Source organism: Poeciliopsis prolifica, unplaced genomic scaffold, assembly GCF_027474105.1.
Source record: "Poeciliopsis prolifica strain line A6 unplaced genomic scaffold, Auburn_PproV2 SCAFFOLD014, whole genome shotgun sequence".
NCBI lineage: Eukaryota > Metazoa > Chordata > Actinopteri > Cyprinodontiformes > Poeciliidae > Poeciliopsis > Poeciliopsis prolifica.
The window spans coordinates 2,261,956-2,285,671 of NW_026562389.1; the positions used below are offsets into that span (position 1 = coordinate 2,261,956).

General features: G+C 36.2%; 1 protein-coding gene across 2 annotated transcripts in view; it reads right to left on the reverse strand.

Moving 5' to 3' along the window:
* oxct1a (3-oxoacid CoA transferase 1a) overlaps positions 1 to 23,499 on the reverse strand; it is a 43,161-nt gene extending 19,662 nt beyond the window's left edge. The window contains exons 1-12 of one of the 2 annotated variants that reach the window (XM_055039557.1): positions 23,088 to 23,496; positions 22,098 to 22,206; positions 21,392 to 21,482; positions 20,972 to 21,107; positions 20,643 to 20,792; positions 19,900 to 20,006; positions 18,860 to 18,920; positions 4,879 to 4,986; positions 4,535 to 4,649; positions 2,283 to 2,377; positions 1,629 to 1,677; positions 570 to 642 (exon numbers count right to left, since the gene is read on the reverse strand). In XM_055039557.1, the coding sequence (XP_054895532.1) occupies positions 570 to 642; positions 1,629 to 1,677; positions 2,283 to 2,377; positions 4,535 to 4,649; positions 4,879 to 4,986; positions 18,860 to 18,920; positions 19,900 to 20,006; positions 20,643 to 20,792; positions 20,972 to 21,107; positions 21,392 to 21,482; positions 22,098 to 22,206; positions 23,088 to 23,192 (1,199 nt within the window). In that variant the 5' untranslated portion in view covers positions 23,193 to 23,496. Of the gene's footprint in view, positions 1 to 569; positions 643 to 1,628; positions 1,678 to 2,282; positions 2,378 to 4,534; positions 4,650 to 4,878; positions 4,987 to 18,859; positions 18,921 to 19,899; positions 20,007 to 20,642; positions 20,793 to 20,971; positions 21,108 to 21,391; positions 21,483 to 22,097; positions 22,207 to 23,087 lie in introns of both variants that reach the window. The other variant, XM_055039558.1, reaches the window with a different exon arrangement.
* Positions 23,500 to 23,716: the final 217 nt, after the last annotated feature.

Consider the following 23,716-nt stretch of genomic DNA (forward strand, 5'->3'; position numbering starts at 1 on the left):
TGCTTTAGCAGTTAGCAATCCATCTCACAGAATCTCTTAAACTCTCCATTGCGTCTTCACAGCAGGAGACCAAAACAAGTACAAATTCAGCTTGGTTGCTTTTAGTCTCAGACAGTGTGACTGGACATTATTGTTTATGACCACTATTGAATTTCCTCTGGGTGGCCAAACAAAACTAATGCTGCAGGGAGCACGGGTGGGCAATATCAGTCAGCAGGCAAATCAATAAAAACAAGAGACTTAGGATATATTGACAAGGCTGCTGTCTAGTTGGGCTGGTGACAGCAGCCATTTGTTATTATCCAGTGCTTCCCATCGTGGTCTCCTGTGGTAAATCATGTTTATAGCTTTAAGGAGGTGGTTTGAAAGAAAAATAAGTATCTGATTTGGAGGAAATGTGGCATTTTCTTCCCATTTTCCACAATACCATGACGCCATGGGGTTGAGTCACCATATTATGAAACCTATTTTTTTAAGGACTTGTATAGTGCAATCCCATTTAAATGTCACCCATAACTAACTTTCGCTTTGCAAATAAAGTTTTCAAAGCTTGTTTGTCATGGTCTTACCCTCGGATCATGGCAAATGACTCATCACTGGAAAAATAGGCAGCCCCCGGGAGTACAGTGACAGTCTCCTTCCCTGCAGAATAGGGACACAAAGTGCAAGGGTTAATACATTACAGCAATAGACTTAAAAGCACACGGCATTTGCAAAAGCAATAAAATTAAATGAAAATAGAGTAGTTTAATTCTTGAATCAAGATTAAAAAAGAAATTATGCTAATACATACAGCACCTTGCAAAAATCATGTTTGCGATTGTGACAGTGGCCTTATGCGAACCTTATGTGGCATAATTGTGAAGGGGAAAGCAAATGAGCTCTCAAAATCTGCACAACTAATATTTTGAAAAGGCTGGCTTGCAAATGTTTCAGAACCTAGAATCAATGCTTTGAACAACCGTCTTATTGTGGAAACCGCTGACGTGAAGAGCTCACGCTCTATCAAAATGGATGGAGAGCAGATGCAAAAATTCTGAATTGTATTTAGATCTGACCAACATAAATATATATATGCTTTGATATAAAGTATTCCATTGTGAGTGTAGCTGTGTGATTTGGGTCCTACTGGAAAACCACTTATAAGACAACTTCAGAAGGAAGTACGATTGTTATGTTTTGGGGTTTCAGAATAAAAGGAGCTGAAATATATGCATAGCAACCTTTTTAGATTACAATTTGTAAAAAAAAAAAAAGGTGTATAATTTTGCTTCCAGACAACAATCACAATAATATTCTACTTTCTGTTGGTCAAACACATAAAATCCTATATTATAAAGGATATAATATGACAATTATACATAATACTTAGTTTATACTATTCCTGTTTAGGTTCTAAAATGTAAAATGTGTGTGAATTATTTTGCAAGGTCTTAAAACAGGCATATAGGGGAGAGAAAGAAAAGCCAACTATTGAGTGATAGAATTATTAAGCAATGCAGAGGTATGTATATGATTGTATGTAAACTCCAAACACTTCTTGATCTATCCAAAATGTTGCAATGTCTACTGGAATTTTTTTCTCAAATATACATTTGTCTTTTAAGACATTGATCAATCAGCCTTACCAGCATTAATAAGGTCTGCATCCACTTCATTCTCAGTGGGGTAGGGCCCCTATCCAAAAAGAAATGAAACATGAGTGTGCACACAGGAGCACAAGCACACATCCACTCAGACACGTCACTCATCCTGCCCAGCCATGATCTATCAAGACAGAGACAGATACAATCGCATCTCTAAATTAGATAAGATATTGATTTTTTTTTTCCCCCTGTGTCCAACAAAGGGAGCAATTCTTTCACCAAAAAAAAAAGAAAGGTGTAGAGAAGAAAGGTGAGGATACCTCTTGAAAAACCAGGGCTTTTAATTAAAGGAAGTTTTAGGGAAAAAATTGCATAGGCAGTAGGCACCCACATACTTCTGCAAACACAACCAATTGAAAAGTAATTCCACAGCAGCTCCAGCAGCCTTTGTTAAAAGACTCAGGCAGCAAATAATGACTGTAACAGAAAATGGAAGGAAAAAGTGTCAAACTGCCACAACCCATTATATAATGAATCTTGCACATCTCAAATTAGGGCCCAAGCTAGCAAGTTTAACATCTGACTATTCGTCTTCCCGTACACTCTAAGCATAGTTTTACTTTAAAGCCCTCACCTCTGCAAAATTGACCATTCTTTCAACTTGATGTCTTTCAATGTTGCGAGAAAAACTCTTACCAGTCCCAAGAGTCCGTTTTCACTTTGGAGGTGTACAGTGATGTCTGGTTTGATGAAGTTGCTGGCCAGCATGGGGATACCAATACCAAGGTTGGCTGTTTTTCTTTAAGTTAAGTCAAATATAACATATTTACAGAAAGAATCATACACGGCAAACTGGGCTCCTAGACATTTAAGTAAAAATATTTTTCCGTACTCCACTTGTCAGTTTTCAGTTTCACTTAAAATTCACTTGAATTCACTTAAAATATCCAATTTAAAAGTTTATTTTTGGTAAATATTTCTGCAGCAGGCAGTTTAAATATGTAATGTTCAAAAACAAGCAGCTGGAAATAAGAATGATCAAAGGTGGCAAGGAAGAGATGGACAGAGGGTAGGACAAAGACTAGAGGGGTGCAAGAAAAGAAGCATGACTTGAAAGAAATAAAAGACAGAAGAAAAGAAAATAAGGCAACAAAGGTCAAGGAAAAGTAAAAATGAAGGAACAAAGGAAGGACGCATCCCAGAAAGAAAGGAAGGAAAGATTTTTAAATGATGGGCAAGAGAGCAAAGTGTTGAAATACAAATATTTGTCAGAAATCTTTTCTATACTTACCAGAACTTAGAAAATAATGAAATCAAATCCATACACTACCTCGTGCAGAAATACAAGTATTTATTATAGTTTTATTTGTGTTTGTTGGAGTTCCTGGCAATGATATTCAAAATACCTCTTTTTGTAACGGCATGAACATGTAGAAACATTGTTGTCATTTTTTCAGTAGAGAGATAATAAAAATTGCTTCCGTTTCCTGAAGATGTTTAACTTCTTTTTCAAAAGGCTTCTTCTGCTCTAATCATGGGTTGGGGATGTTAATGAACAGGATCGGAGGGTTGGGTCAGTCACTCATTGCACCACAAGGGACAATTATTGGTACCCCTGCTGTCAAAGCCAATATGGTCTGTCTTTGCAAACAAGGCAGCACTTAGTCTTCTAATATAAAATTTTACATAATTGCAGCATACAGAGAGCGCAAGATCTATGATTGTTACCTTTTCCCCATCTCTAGATTCAAGGTTCTAGTCCTGGTTCCTCTCCAATTCTCTCTTGTCTGCAGCACACCTCAGATTTTTAAATAGGATTTAGGTCTGGAGGCTTATAAGGCTATAAAAAACAGTTTTACTGCCAATTTGACTTCATATATCCCGTCACAATCTTGCTAAAATACTAAATACGCAACAACTTTTATTTTTTGATGGAAGCGACACGATTTGATCGGGATTAGTTGGTGTTTCACAGAGCTGATAAAGCCATGCACTGTTATTCCAGGGTCTATGAAAATGTGGGAAAGTACCTTATGCCCACTGCTAGGAACAGCAGAAGATCTGTGATGCTGTGGGGTGGGTTCTCTTCCAGCCTTAGTTTTACACCAAATCCAGTTGGATTTTTTTTTACCTAGCCACACCCTTCCAGTTCAGGTCTGAGTAAAGTTTTAAAAAAAAATCTCCATAGGTAGCATCATTACTGGTTTGGGATGATAAAAACACTTTCTGGCATCACTACCAAAAACCCAGGCTGCATGTCTATTGTTATACCAAAATAGTTTGAGAAACCTTGACATGTCACTACCAGTGTGACGATATAGATATATTTAATAAAGAATATGCATTCTGATAATTCTCATTTATCAAATTAAAAGTATCTTTTGAAAATATCCTTTAAAACAGGTATTAAGTATACTTTCATTAAACCCAAATGTCTATTTTAAAAATTGTTTTTGTACTGGTCTGACGTAATATTCTAATATTAAATCTTGTGTTTTCATTAGATGTAAATGAAAAATCATTCTAGTTAACTTAAAGAAAGGCTTGAAAATAGTTTATGTGTAGTTCATTTTAATAATTCTTTTAGTCAACTGAGTTACTAAAATAAATAAGCATTTCTAACATATTTCCATTAATGTGACTATATATACAAGACATACATTTCTAAGGTACTAAATATGTCACATCAGGATTCATTATCACTAAATATAATTAAACACAGACTAAACATTTTGCATATTTTAGAAGGAGCAAAAAAATATACAATTTTAAATAAACTACTTCTGCCTAATTTCAATTACTTCCAATCAACTGCTACCAGGACTTCTATCATTCAGTCTTTATGAAAAGGTTTCCTTTTTTTCAGTAGCTATGGGCTGATACTTGTCTGCTTCAGTCTACTATTACAAAAGCAAACAACCTAATACCAAAAGGATGTCAAAGGATACCATACATGCCATCTTCAAACTCCAGTGCTGCCCTGCGAATGATCCTTTCCCGAACAATATCTGAATCTTTCTTTGGTTTGGGCTTTTCTTCTTGGCCTTTTCTCACAGTGCGTTTCTAGAAGTATACAGAAATAGATGAGAAACAGCAAGATGGCACCTTGGGAGTCTATTTCTGAGCAAACGCAATGACAGGGATAAAACATGGAATCTGTGGGTTTTACACAATGAAACCCTGCGATAATGCTCTTACTGTGAAAGAATGCCCATAATAGACATTGCACCAACATTCCTCTGTTAAATGATCTTTCCATTTATGTAAACTCAGACGGGTCTTAATTTTGTACCTCAATTCTTTTCTCATAGCTATCTCCCTGAACAATCCTGTGGACGTAGATACTGGGTATGTGTATGTCTTCTGCAGCAAATGTCCCAACATCTACCACCTCCTCCACCTGCAGAGAGACAGAGTAATGAGCACCAGCTTCATCTCCAAATTGACCCACGATCCCGAAGATTGAAAGTTCAGATAGAGAAACCATGCAGTGTTGGAATTACAGTACCAGAAAATAACCCCTGTCCAACGGGTTATGAAATTCAAAAAGTTAAGCTGGTATAAAAAGGGGGAAAAAAAACTGCTGAGTTTTTGCTGATGTGCAGCAATCAAGATAATGTTATCTCCAGATATTTTGATTTCTTATATACCAAACATGGAATTAAATGAGAAACTTATAGTGCTTTGCCAAAGTATTGACATCCCTACATTTTTCTACAAAGCTGCACACCCTTGTCAAGTGGAAAAAGTATGACACATGGGTTTAAAAAAAAAAAATCAATACACTGACATAAAACTGATTGCATATGTTTTGCATAGTGCAATTTGTTACAATTCTGTGGAATTTAGCTTTTTCAGTCCATTCAGGATACTCCATTTCCTACTTTGAAGTTTTCACCTCACGAAAAGTGGCGTAATTGAACCCATATACTGATGCGAGCGAAGCTACTGAGTGACAGCTATCGACAGCATTTTCAGTCGCTGGAGTCGATTATGGAATCCCACAAATAGGGGATAGATGCATCACAATATTTAGTGCACAAATAAAAAGGTCATGGACTTCCAGCTAACCAATCTGCCATTTTCATTTCTAGCAGTGACTTTGCTTTCCAAGTTCAACTATATCAAAGCTACAAGTTAGATAAGTCAAAAATGTTTGGGTTTTGGGTCTGTCAAAGTTCAAACCTAAGTCCAAATTGAAAATCTGTGGCAAGACCATAGAAAAAAAAGGGGGGTGGAATATACAAACAAACCACACTTTCAAAACTGAAACCACGAGTCATTGTCCTTCAACTTTACAAATAAGCACAACTTTGCGTTGGTCTAACGCATAAAATACCTGTTAAAAATTAGGTTTGTTTCTGTAAAGTAACTAACAAAAAGTTCAAGGGTATAAACACTTATGCAAGGCAAACTAAAAGTCAACACAACACTTCTAGAGGCAGTGTAAAATTATATTTTAGACTTTTTGACATCCTGTAAGTCTCCATTTTTGGCTAAAATTGTGAATTTCACGTTGAAAAAGGTGCAGCATTAAATGAGGAGTCTAGGGTTCTCTAGCTTTTCGTTTAGCAACTCCACAAGGGCCAGTAAAAGCCGACTGTGTACCTAAATCCAGCTTGGCTACATGAACAAAAAAAGGATCATCTGATGCAACAAGCACAGGATATACAGCTGATCCAGGGATCAGAGGAGGAAGAGAGTAGAGGTGCATAGGAGAAAGACTATTGGTGTATCAAGACTAAACATAACTGCCTTCTGCAAAAATAAGACATGTTTAAAAAGAAACATGCACGGTTTAAATAAAACCCAATATTTCAATTACTCTCACACAACACAGAATTAAATATTAAACCATTTAGTCATTTTTTTTCTAACTACTGGAAGCTGTCAAAGAATTGTTTTGACATTTAGTAGCTAATTTAAGTTTTTAAATCAAATAATAGAGTGTCTACTCTAAGCAATATCAATTTTATATATCTAGTGTGAAAGGTCACAATACTGCACCTCTTTACTTCCTGCCTGTAACGATGGAGGTAAATGTGTGTCACAATCGTGTACAAGAGAAAGTCAGTAAAATACTTTAATAAAAAAATATAAATAATATTAAACATATAAACATATTTTGTACATATGTTCTTTCAAATTTATGTCAGTCTTCTACTGACATATAAAGAAAATTGTATCCATTCATTCATCTTTTAATCACAAGAAGACTGAATATGTGCGGCAACAATTGTTGCCACTAGCATAATACACAGACACTATTATGCTATGTGGCCAAAGCTTTGCTATTTATTCTATATGTCTTACTGTTCCCACACAGCTTAAACTATAAGATGTTTTAGATTTTCTAGGCCTGAAGGAACCTCAAAATGATGTCTCCTACATCACTGTCATTCCCACAGTTGAAACCAACCCTTTCCACAAAGTGTGGCCTATGCACTGTGGCCTCTGACCACAAGATGAAACTAGTTCAGGACAAAGCAATGGTCTTGTGCTTGGTCTGGTGGAACAAGGGCAATGTCCTCTTAGATGCAGATTTGTTCATACTAAAATTTTTACTTGATTTTGTTGAATTGGTGAAATGATCAAATGAGGTCAAAGGTCACTTGGCACATTGAGACAATGACATCTGCAGGATGTGGTATTGAATTTTTATGTTTCTAAAATATTTCTGAACATTCTTGTAACCATTCTTTGTTATAAGAAGTTATGCATGTTATGTTTTATCAAATTTTTAAAATCTGTATAAATAGAGCAGATTTGTGTAATTTAGATCCTGCAGTTTCCCACCGGTAATAATTTTTGCCGAGTATAAAACCTACATTTTCACTAACATAACCAGCATAAAATGTAATGTTCATAAATATTATGTGTCATGTCCAAGGATTGAAATGCATGCACTTACTTTGCAGAAAAAAATTTGGGATTAAACAGGTTGATTTTACAATCCGCAATGAAGAACAAACACATTGTATTCTAGACTCACAAGTGCATCCATCAGCTTTTTGAAGAAAGTGTGCAGCACCAGCAGAGAAGTGTACATAAGGGATTATTTCTGTCTGACTAACAGAACGGAGATGGAAATGGGTATTGATTTAAACAGCGCTCGGTCAACATGACTGGTATAAAAATCCCACAAGAAATACACCTGCCTTCTTCTCTCCTTAGGTAACATTAGGATGTGCTTAAAAGCAGGCTCCCAGCAGCCTACACCCTAACAGGTGTGAAAATGGAGCTGTGCAACATGTGTGGGCTCCATTAATCTTGTTGGCCATTAGTCGTCTGCTCAAAACATTTAAAAACTCCTGTTTCTTTTATGAAATGAACGCCTTGCAACCTCTCTTTGAATTTTTCACATTTTGTCAAGTTACAACCAAAGCTGTATTTTAATCGGATTTTAAGTGATCGGCTGTATAATTGTGAAATGGAAAGAAAATATTATATTGTTTTTAAAACCTTTTTGGAAATGAAATCTGGAAAAACAAAACTAAACAAAAAAAAAACAATATTATAAAACACAATTCTAAAGGGATCTTAGCTACAGAAAAATAAGTAAACAAAAATAAATTACTAAAAATCCAAACAAATTGCAATGGTAGTATGTTAAACATGATGATTTTGAATTGAAGATGTAGTAAAATGACAAGCATATCCAGATTGATCTATTTACCCCACAAGGAATGCAAGCCTTGATACATAGACATAAATACAAACACGTATGTAAATCCACAGAGATCGAGATAAATGTAGAGATATTAAAAACGACTTAAAAGCAGAAAACTTTCATATATCAATGGTTGTTTTGTTTGCTACTTCAAAATTTAAGCAGTGCATCCTCAGAAAAGTCTGACTCTATTCCAACCAGTTTTGCATCTCTTGATCTTCCTTGGTACTAGACATGTTTACAATGCTAGTCTGCTAGGGCCTGGTTCCTACTGATAAATAAAATGCCATCTTCAAAGGGCCAGATGTGGTACGCAGACTGTAAAATGCTGCAGTCTGACCTAAACTATGACATTTTGAATCTGGCTGTGTGTTTTTAAGTTGTCTCAAGTCTTTTGCAGCCTCCAACCGTTTTCTTTTCCCCATCTATTTTCCCTACACCTGACCAGCTTTCTTTCCCTGCTGCAGGAACACATCCCCACAGTATGATGCTGTCAGTACCATGTTCAATAAAGTGCAATGTTATTTTTCCCAAACAGCGTTTTCCATGCAGTGCAAAAAGTTACATTTTGGCCTTATCTGACATTTGCTGTGTTCCCCACACGGTTTATAAAATGATTCTTGTGGGGGTGGAAGGAGTTGTTGACAATGTAATATAAAGGGGGGGAAAAGCTCTGCACAAAAGCAATCATGTTTCTAGTGACTGAAAGAGAATTTAACCACAACAACACAATTCTCTGCTTCACTTCTACTTTTCAGTGCTTTGCTTCCTGTGCAGCTCACTGTGTAACCTACTTATTCCATCTACATGAGGGGCAGCCGTTCAGAGCAAATTGAATTGAATCTCTCCTTATCTCTGCCTCTCTCCCACAGACCTCGGCGCTGACTGAGAGGAGTCAATGGCCAGGAGTGGATCCCATCTTTGTGTTGTCATGGATACGAAGGTTTTGGTCTCTCAGGAGCTAAGGCCACTTAGGATTGTAAAGTGATTTTAGACTCCTTTTATGGGTCTTTAGGGTGATTTGTAGTAAACTTCTTGCACAGAATGAGACTGATGGAAGCACAGCAACAGGAGTCTAGAATATTTAACTCATCTTTGTCTAGGGCGCTCAGTCTGAGTTTTTTGATAGTAGTGAATTCATGAGACATTTTTATCAAGAAGGAAACTGCAGCAAAATACTAAGACTAGAATCACAACAAACACTTTGCATACCTTTCAAAGCCAAAGATAAAATTATTTACCTGGTACTTTATCTTTTGAGTGAAAATATAGGAGTTCAATGAGAAGGAGCAAACAAATAAATCCACACCTCAGAAGTGGATTCTTTTCCGCTTTTTTTTTTTTTTTTTTGCGCTCTCTAAAACAAACAGACCTTGAATTTAGCAGCATTTTCAATTAGACTTCCAAAGCTAAATCACAGCACAATAAGAAGCTCATACAATTTAAATGTGCCATGCGGATAAAAAGCCTCAGTTCCTTTCATCTATGTGATGTGTCCCGAATGCACAGGAGGTTCAGCGGACAAGGAAGGATAAAACATTAAAATGAAATTAAAAAAAATTAAAAAAACACACACACACACAAATGAGCAGGTGTGTCGAGAAAGTAAATAGACACATGCATTGAGATTGATATTCCCGTATTTGTAGACAGATTTTCACATCAATGAGAGCAAAGCGAGGCATGAAGTGAGCTGGCAGAGGGACACAGGGAATCAAAGTGCCCTCTGGGGACACAGCAAGGGTTTTTTTTTTTTTTGAGAGGGTGCGCTTTTTTAGCCCACAAGCTTTGTCAAATCTTGTTAATCTCACATGGATCTGTTTACAATCCAACCAAATCCTGCAGCCAAGTGTTACTATACAAGTGTTCCCAGCGCAATTTCAAGACAAACCAGAAAGATGCTGTGAACATCTCAAATATTTTGAGAGTAAAATTAAATTTATGCTAATATAACAAGCTTGATATAAAACATATAATCCAAAAGAGACAACGTAAAAAATAAATTAACCTAAATTTTTCTGAAAGTATGAAAATAATGTTATTTAGCTGACAGGAGCACAACAGGATAAAAGGTCACATTATTTCCCAAAACGCCAAGTCAAAGAATGAAGTGAGGCACATTGTGTTTTGTAAAAGGATTCTGTCTGGTTATAAACAAAATTAGAGGTCTACAAACAATTATAAATGAATTACCATTGTTATTCCTTTATCAAATGTCACACAAAAGAGAAGCAGATACGTTCTGTACTTAGCCAAATTGCCTTAGCACAACAGCCTGACATTAACTGATTAAATAAATATTGCCCATGAACAGAAAAAGTTTTGCCATTACACCAAACAGATGGGGGATTCTGAATTGTCATGCACAATCTGGACTGATTTCTATTCATTCAAGCAATTTCAACAGTGTTAGTTGCAGTGTTAGAAACAGACAGAAATTACTGAAATTATTTTTTATCCAGCAGATGATGATCAATGCAACATTTATAAGAAACAAGCTATTAGGTTGAATTTGTTAGTTTTATATGTCAATATTTGTGTAAAATGCTATTTAAGGTCATTAACTTTTAGTTTGAAAGTCAGCAAGCTTTTGAAATTACTCAAAAAACTGATATACACTTTTTGATGCATGTCTGGAGATTTCAAAGTTGACCACAACTTTGTCAGTATCATTCATATTTTTGTCTGGGAAAACAGACAACTTCCAGCCTTTAGCACTTCAGCATTAGCACTTCAGCATTAGTGGATCCAGCGATATGCAGATTGTCCCATGGAACATGGAAAAAGGTGCTTTATATTGTTAGGGTATTTTTATTTATGAGATTTCTTTTGACAAACCAAAATCATCTAGATGACAAGAACATCAGAATTCACAGTTCACACAAATGTACTGCAGCCTGCACACAATCACACAAATATGGCTGACATGCTGCAACGTAGAAGTTATAAGCAAGAAATGTAAAGTGCTATGCACACCGGAGCTCAGATATTCACATATTTTCAAAACAGGACAAAATAAGATTAAGTCATTCAGAAGTTTAAAATATCAGTGTAAACCACAGGTACTTATAAATTATTAAGTACCTCATGTAGTAATACTGAAGCTATTTGAATTCATATTCGGTCTAAAATTGTTTCACAAGAACAAATACTAAAACTGGACAGCAAGAAGATGAGTAGAAATAGCTACGGGAAACAAAGTGAATACGACACCGCACTCTCATTACCGAGCGTATTTTTAGTCTTTCCATCCTCTCCCCATTGTGTGGGCACTTGGCCATGCTCTGTTGTCACTTTCTGGGATCAGTGCAGACTCCATCCTCTAACCCAAAATACAGGCATTGCGAGCAATCTGTTTCCTCTCTGTGGAAACTCGATTGCCTCAATAGCACCTGGGAAACAGAAGCTAGCCAGCCGATTGGCAACCCCTGATAACACAAGAAGCAAAACTATTTTTCTCCAAATGACGCATATTTATTCCTGCGTATTGGGAACAGACCAATCAAAGAGGTTTATATCTCACAAGAAACTATAGGGAGGTGGGGGAGCGAGGAAATTAATATGCATTTTGTCCAAGGCAAATTCAGATGACAACCTATTAAGGAATACCTTAAGGATAGAGGATATGTGTCAAAGAGAACATTAACTTTAACAACAGACTGTTTATATTATATGAATAAAATTATATTATACTATATGAATAAAAAAAGAGACTTGTGTGATATTTTTACAGTCTGAATCCGAACTTCCAAAACCCCTTTCTCACTCTGATGGTAAATGCTTTATGTCAAGGAACCTGCATTGCAGAAGGAATGATATTAAACATGACATTAAAAACAAATATTTCCTCAAAAAGTCAAACACTTCTGTTTTAAATTGAATGATTATACTGCATCTAGAACTAATTCATCTCTTTCTGAAAAACTAAATTCAGATTTCTGCACATATTTTATTTATTTTGATATTTATTCATTTAAGCAGCTTAGAAAACTTTTACAAAGCCAACTTGGGGTTTTAAATACCCTTCTTTACTTTACGGAAACTTTTAGAAGAATAAGGAATTTGATCAGAGTAAGGCCTTGACGTTGGACAGGTCCCAATGCCAAAAACAGCCTAATTAGCAAAAGAGCTGGAAGAGACCACCTCTGGTTTGGTCATTTACTTTCACCTCATGGTTCAGTCATTGTTGGCCTTGGCCAGGAGTCGCCGTCCACCCAAGGAGGTTACTCTGTGGCTCCAAGGCTTCTGGATGTTTTCCATTTGGGATTCAAAGCCAAACTATAATCAATTTGAATTCAAAGAATGTTTCTTAAATAAAAATAAATAAATAAAATTAAATGTGGACAAAAACTTTTCTGTAGATGTGAATGGGCATGACTTTGTGGTAGTGCCTCCCTTCTCCTCAAACTTGAATCTGCATTATAAAAGTATTCAAAGAGCCCTACATCCTCCCTTCAGGGTGAAAATGAAATAAAAAAATTACTATGATTGAGGTTCCTCAGTAAATGTATCATGTGTCATTTCACAGCTAAATGAGTAGTTTTGAACAGAACATCAATTCACTTTCTTCCTTCTTTTATATGAAAACAAGTAAGTACTTAAACTTTAAGTGAATGGGGCACAGATGTGTTTGGATACTCATCTCTCTTTTGATTTTACAGCAATTGTACATTATCAAGACCCGCATTTACAACCATTTTCTTTGGAGAGGTGTATCTTTGAGTACAAAGTAGCACTTTTTTTAAGTACTGTGTTTTTGATGGAATAACATTTTGTTGCAACATTTTGTGCAACAAATGACAGTTCTAACTATATGAGTAAATGCCATCTATTCTTAATGGCAGCACCATACAATGATTGACTAAACAGCATGAAGTAAAAACGGGAGGAAAAATAAAAAAGAAAATCTATTGGTCACTATTCCAACAGTTCATTGTGTCTAGTTCTATCGGCCAAGTTTCAGCTGGCAGTTCAGTGTTCCGCGCAATAATACAACAAGGGTTGCTACTGTGACAAAAACCTCACAATGATCACACAGAGCGCTCATAACATCCCTTACTAAAGGTTATGAGGAAATGAGAGCACTGCACATTTCATGCCTACAAAGTCAACTGATCAACTGGTTTTGGCAGGAAGGTAATTGGATTTGTTGAGAAAGCAAAAGAAAGACAAAGACAGAAAAAAATAAGACCAGAAAGCCCAAGGAGACAAAATAAGCAGTAACAAATAACACCTAGGTGACTAATTGAAATTACAGCAACAGGGCAAAAAAGACACAAGATATTCGGCACCACCAAAAGACTACAGTATAAGATTTAATATTTCAGGAGAAAAAACTGGGGCAAGCAAACCAATAAATTTCAAAAGACAATAGTTCAAAGTTCAAATTACTAAATACTAGTCTGCAATGAAAACAGTGCATTACATGAAGCCATTTTATTACATACACCCATCCAATTACTTGGTAATACAAATTAGCAAATTAAACACAAATTAAGCAAATAAGCAAGTCATATGGCAGCAACTCAATGCCTCCAAGCATCTAATTGTGGTGAAGACAGCTGTCTGCAATTCAAACTGAACATCAGAATGGAAAAAAGGGCAATTTGATTGACAACTTCCTGCAGGATGTTTAGCCATGTCACAAAGCTGAAATGGTTCTCTCAGTCCACAAATCGGCAGCAGGATGAATGTTGATAGCAGTAGGTGATCTTGTCTGACACTAGCCAGGTAGCCCTGCTAAAGCGGATGGTGAGTTTTGTATCTTATTAGTCAATACATTAGAAAAGGTATTTTAAGTTGGGAAGCGTTACTGAAAATTTTAAACCTACCTCTGCAAACTAGACAATGCCATGATGATGTACAACAACAAAGGAATTGTAGTCAATACCATACTATAGAGTTCTTCTGCAACAATATCTTAACAGAACTCTTGAATTATTTCTTTTTTGCACAAGTACAGTGAGTCGTTCCTCAACCCATTCATTTTATATTGGGTTTCATCTACTAGCCTTAATGAGGATTTTTTTAAAATATTTTACAAGATTTGGAGAATTGTAGTCTTTTTAGCATTGCTCTTATTAGTATAGGTGTGGGCTATCTTGCTTCTAAAAGAACTTCAAAGACTTATTTAATTTTGGGCATAGCGGTTATGATGTTTTTACAACAGCACTGCGCATCACACAAAACTGTAATTTGCTACCAGTTAGTGGCAGCAGAAATGAATCAATCACCAAGTCAAATTATTCTTAGGAATATTTTGTCCATTTTAAAACATTTAACATATCTCAAGCACAAAAACAAAATCTGGCTTAAGGTGTGAAGAACAACTGCTATTTTTGTTTCCACACAAATGTGCAGTGGGAAGCTGATAAATCACTCGGAATCCAGGTCATTTATATCCATTTAGAGCTCCCCCCACCCCAGTTACACAAACAAAACACGCAAAGATATAAATTCTTGCATGAGTGGTTACAGAGCACACAAATTTATCGAACTACACTGAAATATTGTTGTGTCATTTACCTGATGACCAATTGTCAAACTATGGCAAAAACTACTGTGATTTACTAGACTGACTCCCATAATGCACTGGGGTGTTTTGCTGTACCTGCATTAAAAGAGAAAACCTGAGCAGCTGGATACCATGGCACTGTGAACAATCAAACAGCAGATCTGGTTGCCTGGCAACAATGGCAGGAGCTGGTGATGATCTAGAAATTTTCTTCAGTGACAACTGATTTTCTAACAGTTTTCCAAATTCTTATAGTTTAATGTAATTGAAAAAGACATTGATTTACTTCAGAGAAACTCAGGAGTTTTTTTTTTCAATTATCTCACTAGATGAAGACTAAGGCTCTTGTATTGGTTAATGGCAATTTCTGTGTGTGTGTGTATATGTATAAATTAGTCTTTTTACCAAAACTGAAGCAAATCTGGAGTTAAAATTATTATTTTACAACTTCCTGTTTGTCCTGACTCCATCTGCTACAGCCTGAAACTTACCATCCCTTGGCAACCATTAACTGGCTAGTCCCTGAAACATTGAGAGGTTACCTGGCTGCAGACAAACTAAAGCATCCAACAGAAGGTTGACGTGTTTTTAGAAGGCCTTACTAATGAGGTACTTGGAAGCTGAGCTGCAAGTAAAAGAGTCAGTTTCATAAAAATCAACAAAGGTCTGGTGGTTATTTAACAAGTGCACCTAGGCAGCAGGTCGATAATGATAACGGATCACTAAATTTATAACCAAGTCTGGCTTGAAGCCTTGAGATAAATCTATTTTCACAAAGACAGTAATTGCATCATTATCAAAGATAAAAGGTTTGTAAATGGCATTGCAACATGTGTCTATCACTTTCTAATCATGAAGAAGTTGTCACAGATAACATTCATGTTACCTCTGCTGCAATAAAAAAGGTACTATAAACTTGAACAAGTGCTTCGTGGTTGTACGCCTGTACCAACTAATGTAAACAGCAGATTTCATCTTCCTCTCTCATGAGGAGAGCAAAGAATGTACATGTTTATTAGATAGTGGGGAGAAAACAGGAAAAAGGTTTGCTTTGTGTTTCAGAGTACAAACTAAAAGTCATAGTCATCAAAACAAACAGAAATACAACACGTATGATCACTGTGTAATGAATCCATGTAACATGACCATTAAGCTTTCTGAACTACTTAAATATCCAACTTTTTGACCAAATTATAATTAAATGAGAGGCAACCATCTCTTTAAGTAGCTGTTAGACCTGTAATTATTTATGTTTAGCCTGTAATTTCTGACAACGGTTTAACAAAATTTCATGCCAAAGAGGACATATAAGATACAGAATCGGTAGAGCTGAAAGCCAACATGAGGCTGTTGTAATGACATGAAATTGGACCCATTTTGTTCATGGTTGTAATTTAGTTGTGTCCAGTCCATCATTACCCTTCAGCTCACTTTGCTCTTTAGTGGTATTAGAACAAGCCATCTTTTCATTTTACAAAACAAAAAGTTAATCAAGGCCTTCTAATAACATTATATTCCCACAGGTTTCACAAAGGTGAGTTGAACCAAGCAAATCCTTTTCCTGCATTAAGGTTTTTTATGGCTAAAAAAAGGAACAGCAAACTTTGTGTGTGTCGTTTAGAGATAAAACATATTTAGCGTGTTAAAAAAGAAAGACTCAACTTTATACATGAATCATCTACAAAGTATAACAAGAGCGGGAACTATGTTATGTACAGACAGACGTACTAATGCATTTATTTCAAAGACAGGAACTCACTAATCACTCTGCATAGGAGGCTAAAATTAAATAAAGTTCAATCCACTTTATAGATTAAGATTCGCAATTCATAAAACTTAAATGTCTAAGTGAACTCTTAAGTGAAACAGTTAAAGTAAATTAGACTTGGTGCAATAAGTCAAATTCCCTTTAACTGTGACATTTTACTTGGGCAGCACAGAGTACATCCGTGATCAGAATCAATGTCTCTGGGTTAAACCTCAGTGTTTGAAATTAAGAGGGTAATTAAAATTATACAGATGAATATATACGGTAATAATGGTTCATTTGCAACAGATACAAGCAACTGGTTCATGTACAGTTCCATTAAACGCAACTGCACCTCTACACACTAATAAGGTAAGGACCTAATGTAAAGTCAGAAAATAATTTTTTCCATCCTCAAAACTTTGCAGAGGCTGTTTGCCATCATATTTTTTCCTCAGACCTTGTTAACTGGAATATGTCAAGCAAATTGTGAAACTCTGTAATACTGTAGATTAAAATATTTTTTAACTCATGCCATCCACTTTCCATTTTTGCAACCAACATTCCTGCCATCCGCCACCATTTGTGAGAAGAACTGTTACGAAACAATCTTAGAAATGCAGCTGGATGTAGCTGAAAAAAATAGCTCCAAGCAAAACTGGGTCTATAAACCCTGTGAGTCATTCTTATTCATAAAAAAACAATCAGATCAAAGTTAAATATTAAACTTAATTATCTGCAAATTACAGTCTTTTATTGCCATGCATACCACTTTAGATAACGCTGTCACTACTGAAGGTGTTTCTTTGTATCATAATTTCTGAGAAATTATAATACACTTTTTTTTTTAATTCCTGTTTGCACCAACTCTTCATTATTTAATAAGTTATCACTATCATGATTGCTACCACAACAAATCTGCATGACGACATACAGCTGAAATCAAGAAGTTCTTTTAATTAAGCAGGAAACTTTATGACTCACCCACTGCAACAAATTTGTTAATGTATTAAGCCCACAGCAGCTCCATGGTGACTCAATTTATTCTGGCTTTCAAATACTTCTAAAATCAACAGTAAACCAAATCTTAGGTCTAGCAACTGTGAAATAGTTAAAAATATGCTTTTGGTTCTCAAGATATTTACAGTATAATATAAGAGCTGACCACAGCTTTTAATTTTGAGAAAGAGCTTGCATTTAAAGGTTTATCCTAACACACACAGACTGTCTTTGAGCAGTGTCTACATCGGCAGTGTGAAGCTGTGTGTTGGTGGAGCCAAGAGGAAGACACACAAGAAAAAGATAAGCGATGGCAATTCTAAACTGTCAAATGCTGGACAAGTTGGACACCAGACAGCTACATTGAAACCAGTCATGTCATGGTCAGGCTTCTGCACAGAATATTGAATATTACGCCTTATCTATAAATAATACCTACTGCCAAAGTTCAATACAGTGAAAAATAAATAAATTTGAAGTTTGTTGAAACGTTTTTAAGCTGTAACTATTAACACTTAATCCGACACCTAAAAGAGGCTCGTTTTATATTGGTTGTTTGTTCTGCATGAACCATGAGCCTTTATTTTATCACAAAAAAAGTTTGAGAACCAGTTCTCAGTTTCCAGCCTACAAATATCTTGCAATCTGTTTCAGGTAGTTTGAGTTGTTCTGCCTCTATGCAGACATCTTATATGGCAACGTTTTGACTGTATTTTTCATACCCCTTCATTTTATAAAAGGTGGTAGGGCTGACTCTCCCTCCATCCCGGACTTCTACAAGCATTTCCACTTGTCTTTATAAAAAAACTGGTTGTCCTTTAATCTTTTATGTATTTCCTCTAAATATTACATATCAATACTTATTGTCTGTGCGCTGAGAGAGTGCGAAACCAAGGTTTGTTGTTTGTACTCACAATTCTGACCAATAAAGCCTATTCTGTCATTGGAAAGTTTCAGGGCAGCACCTTCAATGGCTGCAGGCCCAGGCATCAGTCTTCCTTGTTTGTTTGTTTATTGTCTTCTTTGGATGGGTTGTATTGAAATGAATTGTTCTGTGCTTTGGTACAGTAACAATAAAAGCATTCTGAATTTGAGCATACCCTGAAATGTCATTCATAAGTTAATATTACCGGGTCAAAGTCTAGATCTAAAATCTATCTTGAAATGGATCTCAAAAATTGCAGTTCACAGCCACTCTCCAAACTGGCCTGGCCACAGTTGAAAAACAAAAGTATTTATAAAGACTTTCTTTAACAATGTTCAATTATCATATTTGTTTTGTTTTTTAATAATAAGACAAATATGAATGCTTCTTAGCAGATTAAACGAACATTTATGCATACCTCAACAATTGTAGTTTTGGCTGCCTTGCACATGGGTTGGTTGAAGTTTCTTGCCGTTTTCCTGTAAGACACAAAAACAACGCACATGATTTCTAGAAAGTTATTATGCTTTCCAACCCTTTTAAAAACAAGGTTTTTAAAAGGGTTGGAAGGAATGTCTACTATCCAACCTCTTGAATCAGCTGGTGCTGGAGAAGACTGCCATCTTGAGGATAAAAAAATAACTATACAAAAGGTCAAGATCAGTGCATTTGATGAATGAAATTAAGTTTAAATTATTATCAGTATTACTGTGAGCAAGTTACATAAACAAAGCTTGTAAAACATTTAATGCACATTATTTTAACAGCAAAAAAATAGTAACCCAAGGTTTAATTTAATCTGTGATCAAGTAAGATTAACAATAACAAAACTATTACATAGGAAAAAAGCATTTTATAAAAAAAAAATTTAAGTGTTTCTCCCTTTCAGCTTTTCTTGGGTTAAAAGCCCTGCAATATTCCTAAACCACAATAAAAGGATGCAAGAAAAGTAAATTCATGAAGGATTACACTGCTGCAAGAACAGAACAGAAAAGCAGTGAAAAAAACTTGTTTTAAGGACCAAAGATTTTACTAAATAACAAAAATACTTTTTACAGCAATGTGCTGATGTATACCTGTCTATAAACAGGACCAACATACACAGCAAAACGGTCCTGAAATATGGCTGACAACCTGCCACCTGGCTGTCAGAAAATAAATGAACTATGTCAGCAATGCCAAGGGTAGATCCAGAGACTTCATAAATATTACTGCACTTGTCAGTATGAAAAAAAAAATCAACATAAAGCAGGCTGCTGTGTGAGAACAACAACGTATTCAAGATACAAGACATGCCTGCAACAAGTTTAATACAATGATGTGAACAGGTTAACATTTTCTCCTGAAACTTAATTTCCCACATTTACACCAAGTTTAATCTAAAGAAGGAAAAGGTTCATTCTAGCAAGTCTGTAGATGAAGTAGTTTTTCCTTTCTTTCGAAATGTTGTATATTTACCTAAAAACAATGTTTCCTGCTTTGTCAGCTTTCCATGCCTTGATCAGGGCAAAATCCCCAGTGATGGCTTTTTCCATAATGTAGTGCCTGCCATTAAACTCCCGCACCTGTGGATAAACAACACAGCAAATCCAAAAGAAAGAAATTCAGGCTCTATCATACAGTGCAACTCGAAATATAGCTCACATCTTAACACTATAATACCATAAAATAGGTTTAACAGAGTACTAGTCCTGACTACCCAGATATGCCGATTTGCTTTACTGACTCCATTGATTTATGTCCAAAAACAAAATATGTTTTCTGTGGAGACAAGGGTTTGCAGAAGCTACATATAGGGGGGTAATTATAGGATGAATTTTGAAGTGAACAATTGTGCAAAATTGTACACTTCAGTAGGTAAGTGAAATGCAATTATGTCATGAGAACTGATCAGTTAAGTTAATGTAACTATGGTACACAACTGTATTTCATGATCTTCACAAAATGGATATTTTCTGGATTTAAAGAATCCCAACAAGTAAGTGTTAAATGAATTCGAGGAAACTTGTTGGCTACAATAAAAAGCAGGATGTAGCGAGCGCTTGTCTCGCAAAGTGAGTGGTTGAGTTCCGTGAAGAAGACAAGGAAGCCAGAAACTCACCTGCCCCTGCAAAAAACTGTTTGCCCCATGATTTTTTTAGAAAATGGAATCTTGAATTTAAGTATGAAGCAACCAAAAGCCGAGGGAAGAGCAGCCTAACCTCTCGCTCCTCGCTAGCAATAGCAATGCTGCCATCTTTGTTGTACTTAATAGGAGAGCCTCCCTCTTGGATCAGAGTGCCGTAGCCGGTGGGAGTGAAGAAGGCTGGAACCCCAGCACCTCCTGCCCTGATCCTCTCTGCAAGAGTTCCCTGTGGTGAGGAAGAGACAAATTTATTGCAAGTACAACGAAGTGTGTAAACTGAGCCACGATCTGAATAATTTACATTTTGATAAACAAAAAAAAGGTGTTAATAAAGTTTAACTTACTGAAAACATTAACCTTTTGCTTGGTTATGTGTGTGTTGTATTTTAACATTTCTACACCAACCTGTGGCGTTAGCTCCACTTCCAGTTCTCCTGACAAATACTGTCTCTCAAACTCAGCGTTCTCTCCTACATAGGAGGAAATCATCCTTTTGATCTGCTTAGTCTGTAGCAAGAGGCCCAGGCCAAAGTTATCCACTCTAGGAAAAATAGAAAAAAAATTGTCATAAAAGAATTTAAAAAATCTTTAGGATATTTTTTGAATCCTTATGTATCCCTCACCTAAAGTAATTTGGATCAGTTTTGGGTCAAAAGGTTAAAAAGCCACAAAGATTACATTTTTATTGGCATAATTGGAAAAAAAATACCTCTACTTCTGCAAATTTAATAAATTATAAGCATTTTAATGCATTTACAAACACAGAATCAGCATACCTCCTAATTCACACATGGACAAAAAAACAAATAAAAAAAACACTCTTACCCTGCATTATTACTGACTGCAGTGATGCCCTTTACGCCAGTCTTCAGCAAACTGTTGATTAGATTCTCTGGAATCCCACACAACCCAAAGCCTGTGTTGGAAAATACCAGACAAATAATAATGACATGATATAAAACAGCTATAAAATACAAAATCACTGTGTGAAAGGTGGCGCAACTAGATAAAGTTGAACTTTCAACTTGTGTATCTGCAACATGTCAAATTTGTAGAGCAAATAGCCACATGACAATTACAAATCACAAACAAAACCCCAAAGTCCAAGGATCATGGATGACGCCATTGGAAATTAAACTTCTTTTAATGACACACTGATCAGATGATCATGACCATGAGTGTCACGTGTTTATGATAGCATAACAATCATAAACACACAATAAGCTTTAGAATTTTTTTTTTACCAAAACACTGAGAGGTTAATGTTTTATTATTGCCTTGCATGAGACTTCCCTCAAACAGGAATGTGGCGCAGTGGAAAATGTTCAACCAGGTCACTGTGAGCTTGACTATAAATAAGAGACATGGAATTTGTGCGTGCTCAATGTTTAAATTGTAATCAGCCAGCATGCTCAGGCTAACACCCCTTCATAATAAAGTTGCCACTGCCCAGATACTTTCTGTGTTGAACGTGCAATAAGCTCTATGCGGCTGAAGCCATTCTGATGATGTAGAAAATGCTAAATATTACCTCCAACCAGAATAGTAGCACCATTAGGAATATCCTTCACTGCCTCTGTTGGATCTGAGTAGAACTGCGAACTTCTCGGGCTGGATGTGGAAAAATAGCAACCACAAGTCTGCAGAAAGAACAAGAGGGAATAAGTTAGGTACATGGACTGACATGTAGTAGAGCTGCACATTATGTTGAACCAATATAATACAAATATTAAAATAGCTCAAAAATTAAAATCAAAAAAGGAACTTGTACATATAAATTCTTCAAAATATTTATTGCTGTTCATTTTGAAGGTTAAACCTTCTCCTATACTTTCACACATAATGGTTGATAGTTGTTTGTTTCTGACTAATAAGACAACCCAACAAATCCTAACCATGGTAAACCGGGTACTCAACAATCTCAGACATTTGATTATTTAGAAGATCTAGCCTGAAGGTTGAAAAACAGTGTCGTCATTTAATTTTGTTCCACATATAAATAACTGACCTATGCAGCGACCAATAGCATCCCTGTGTTTTCAGGGTCTCAAATGCAGGTTGTTCAGTTTGTGCAGTAGCAGAAAAATAACATGCATTTTAAATACATGCATTCTTTAAAAAAAAATAAAAGTTTTGTATTTGTTTTTGGTATGTATTTTATAGGTTTTAGTTTACCTGACGATGAAAAACGAAAAGTAAATTGCTTGTGCATATTTGATATCTATGAAATTAACAATTTACTGTCCGCTATAGATATGAACAAAAGCCCACACCCGAGTAAGACTGGGCCATTTATTAAAACTGTGGGAAGGGTCTTAGCTGGGCGCCAACATTTATCAAGTGTTCTCAGCAATAGCAGACTTTCAGTTGCACTTCCAAGGTAAGTGCTTTGGGTATCGAGAGGCTAATGTGGTCTCGAGTTTTGCAGCCAACAAAACAGAAACTCCTTCACGATAGTTAAGGCAAGTCAACCACTACAACTGTTACTCCCACTGCGGCACATTTGAGTTCAAAAACAGACCTTTAGGAGGCGGTGGCTAGCGAAGTGTACTCTGGCTCTTCGGTGACCTGCGAGGTTTTTGAAGATTAAACCCTCGGCTCTGCAAAACGTTGTAAGGGTCGCCATCTTTTTTTTTTTGGATGTACACAAGAGGGTTAAATTAGTTATGCAGCAGGCTGAAAGACAGCTGAATGTCGCTAGGTGGCCTCCCCTAATAGCTCGACGACATGTGTCGCCGTTCCTAAACACTCTTCACAAAGGGGATGTTTTCAAAGGCACGACCTGCTCGTTTAGCTTTAACCCTTTCGCCGCCGCTTTGCTACGGTTTCATGCAGGGTTAAAAACAACACAACATTCATTTGGCTTCGACGTGATTTCGTAAGGCCACGTGACGAGACGCAAGCCAAAAAATTATTTTGTTCTTCTCAACTTTGTTTAGAGAAGCACCTTTACGATCAGGAGAATAACGCACGTTAAAAAGGTTAAGAAAGCCCAGACCTAGAGAGAATAGAACTTGCATGAGCTTGCGCAGCCTTGCCACCATATTGTGAGTGGCATTTTGTAGAAACGATCTAGATACCCTGTTTAGGAGAAACCCGAATTTTTCGCTTTTATCTGCGATCTTGTTCTTTTGGTCACCCAGAGGTTGA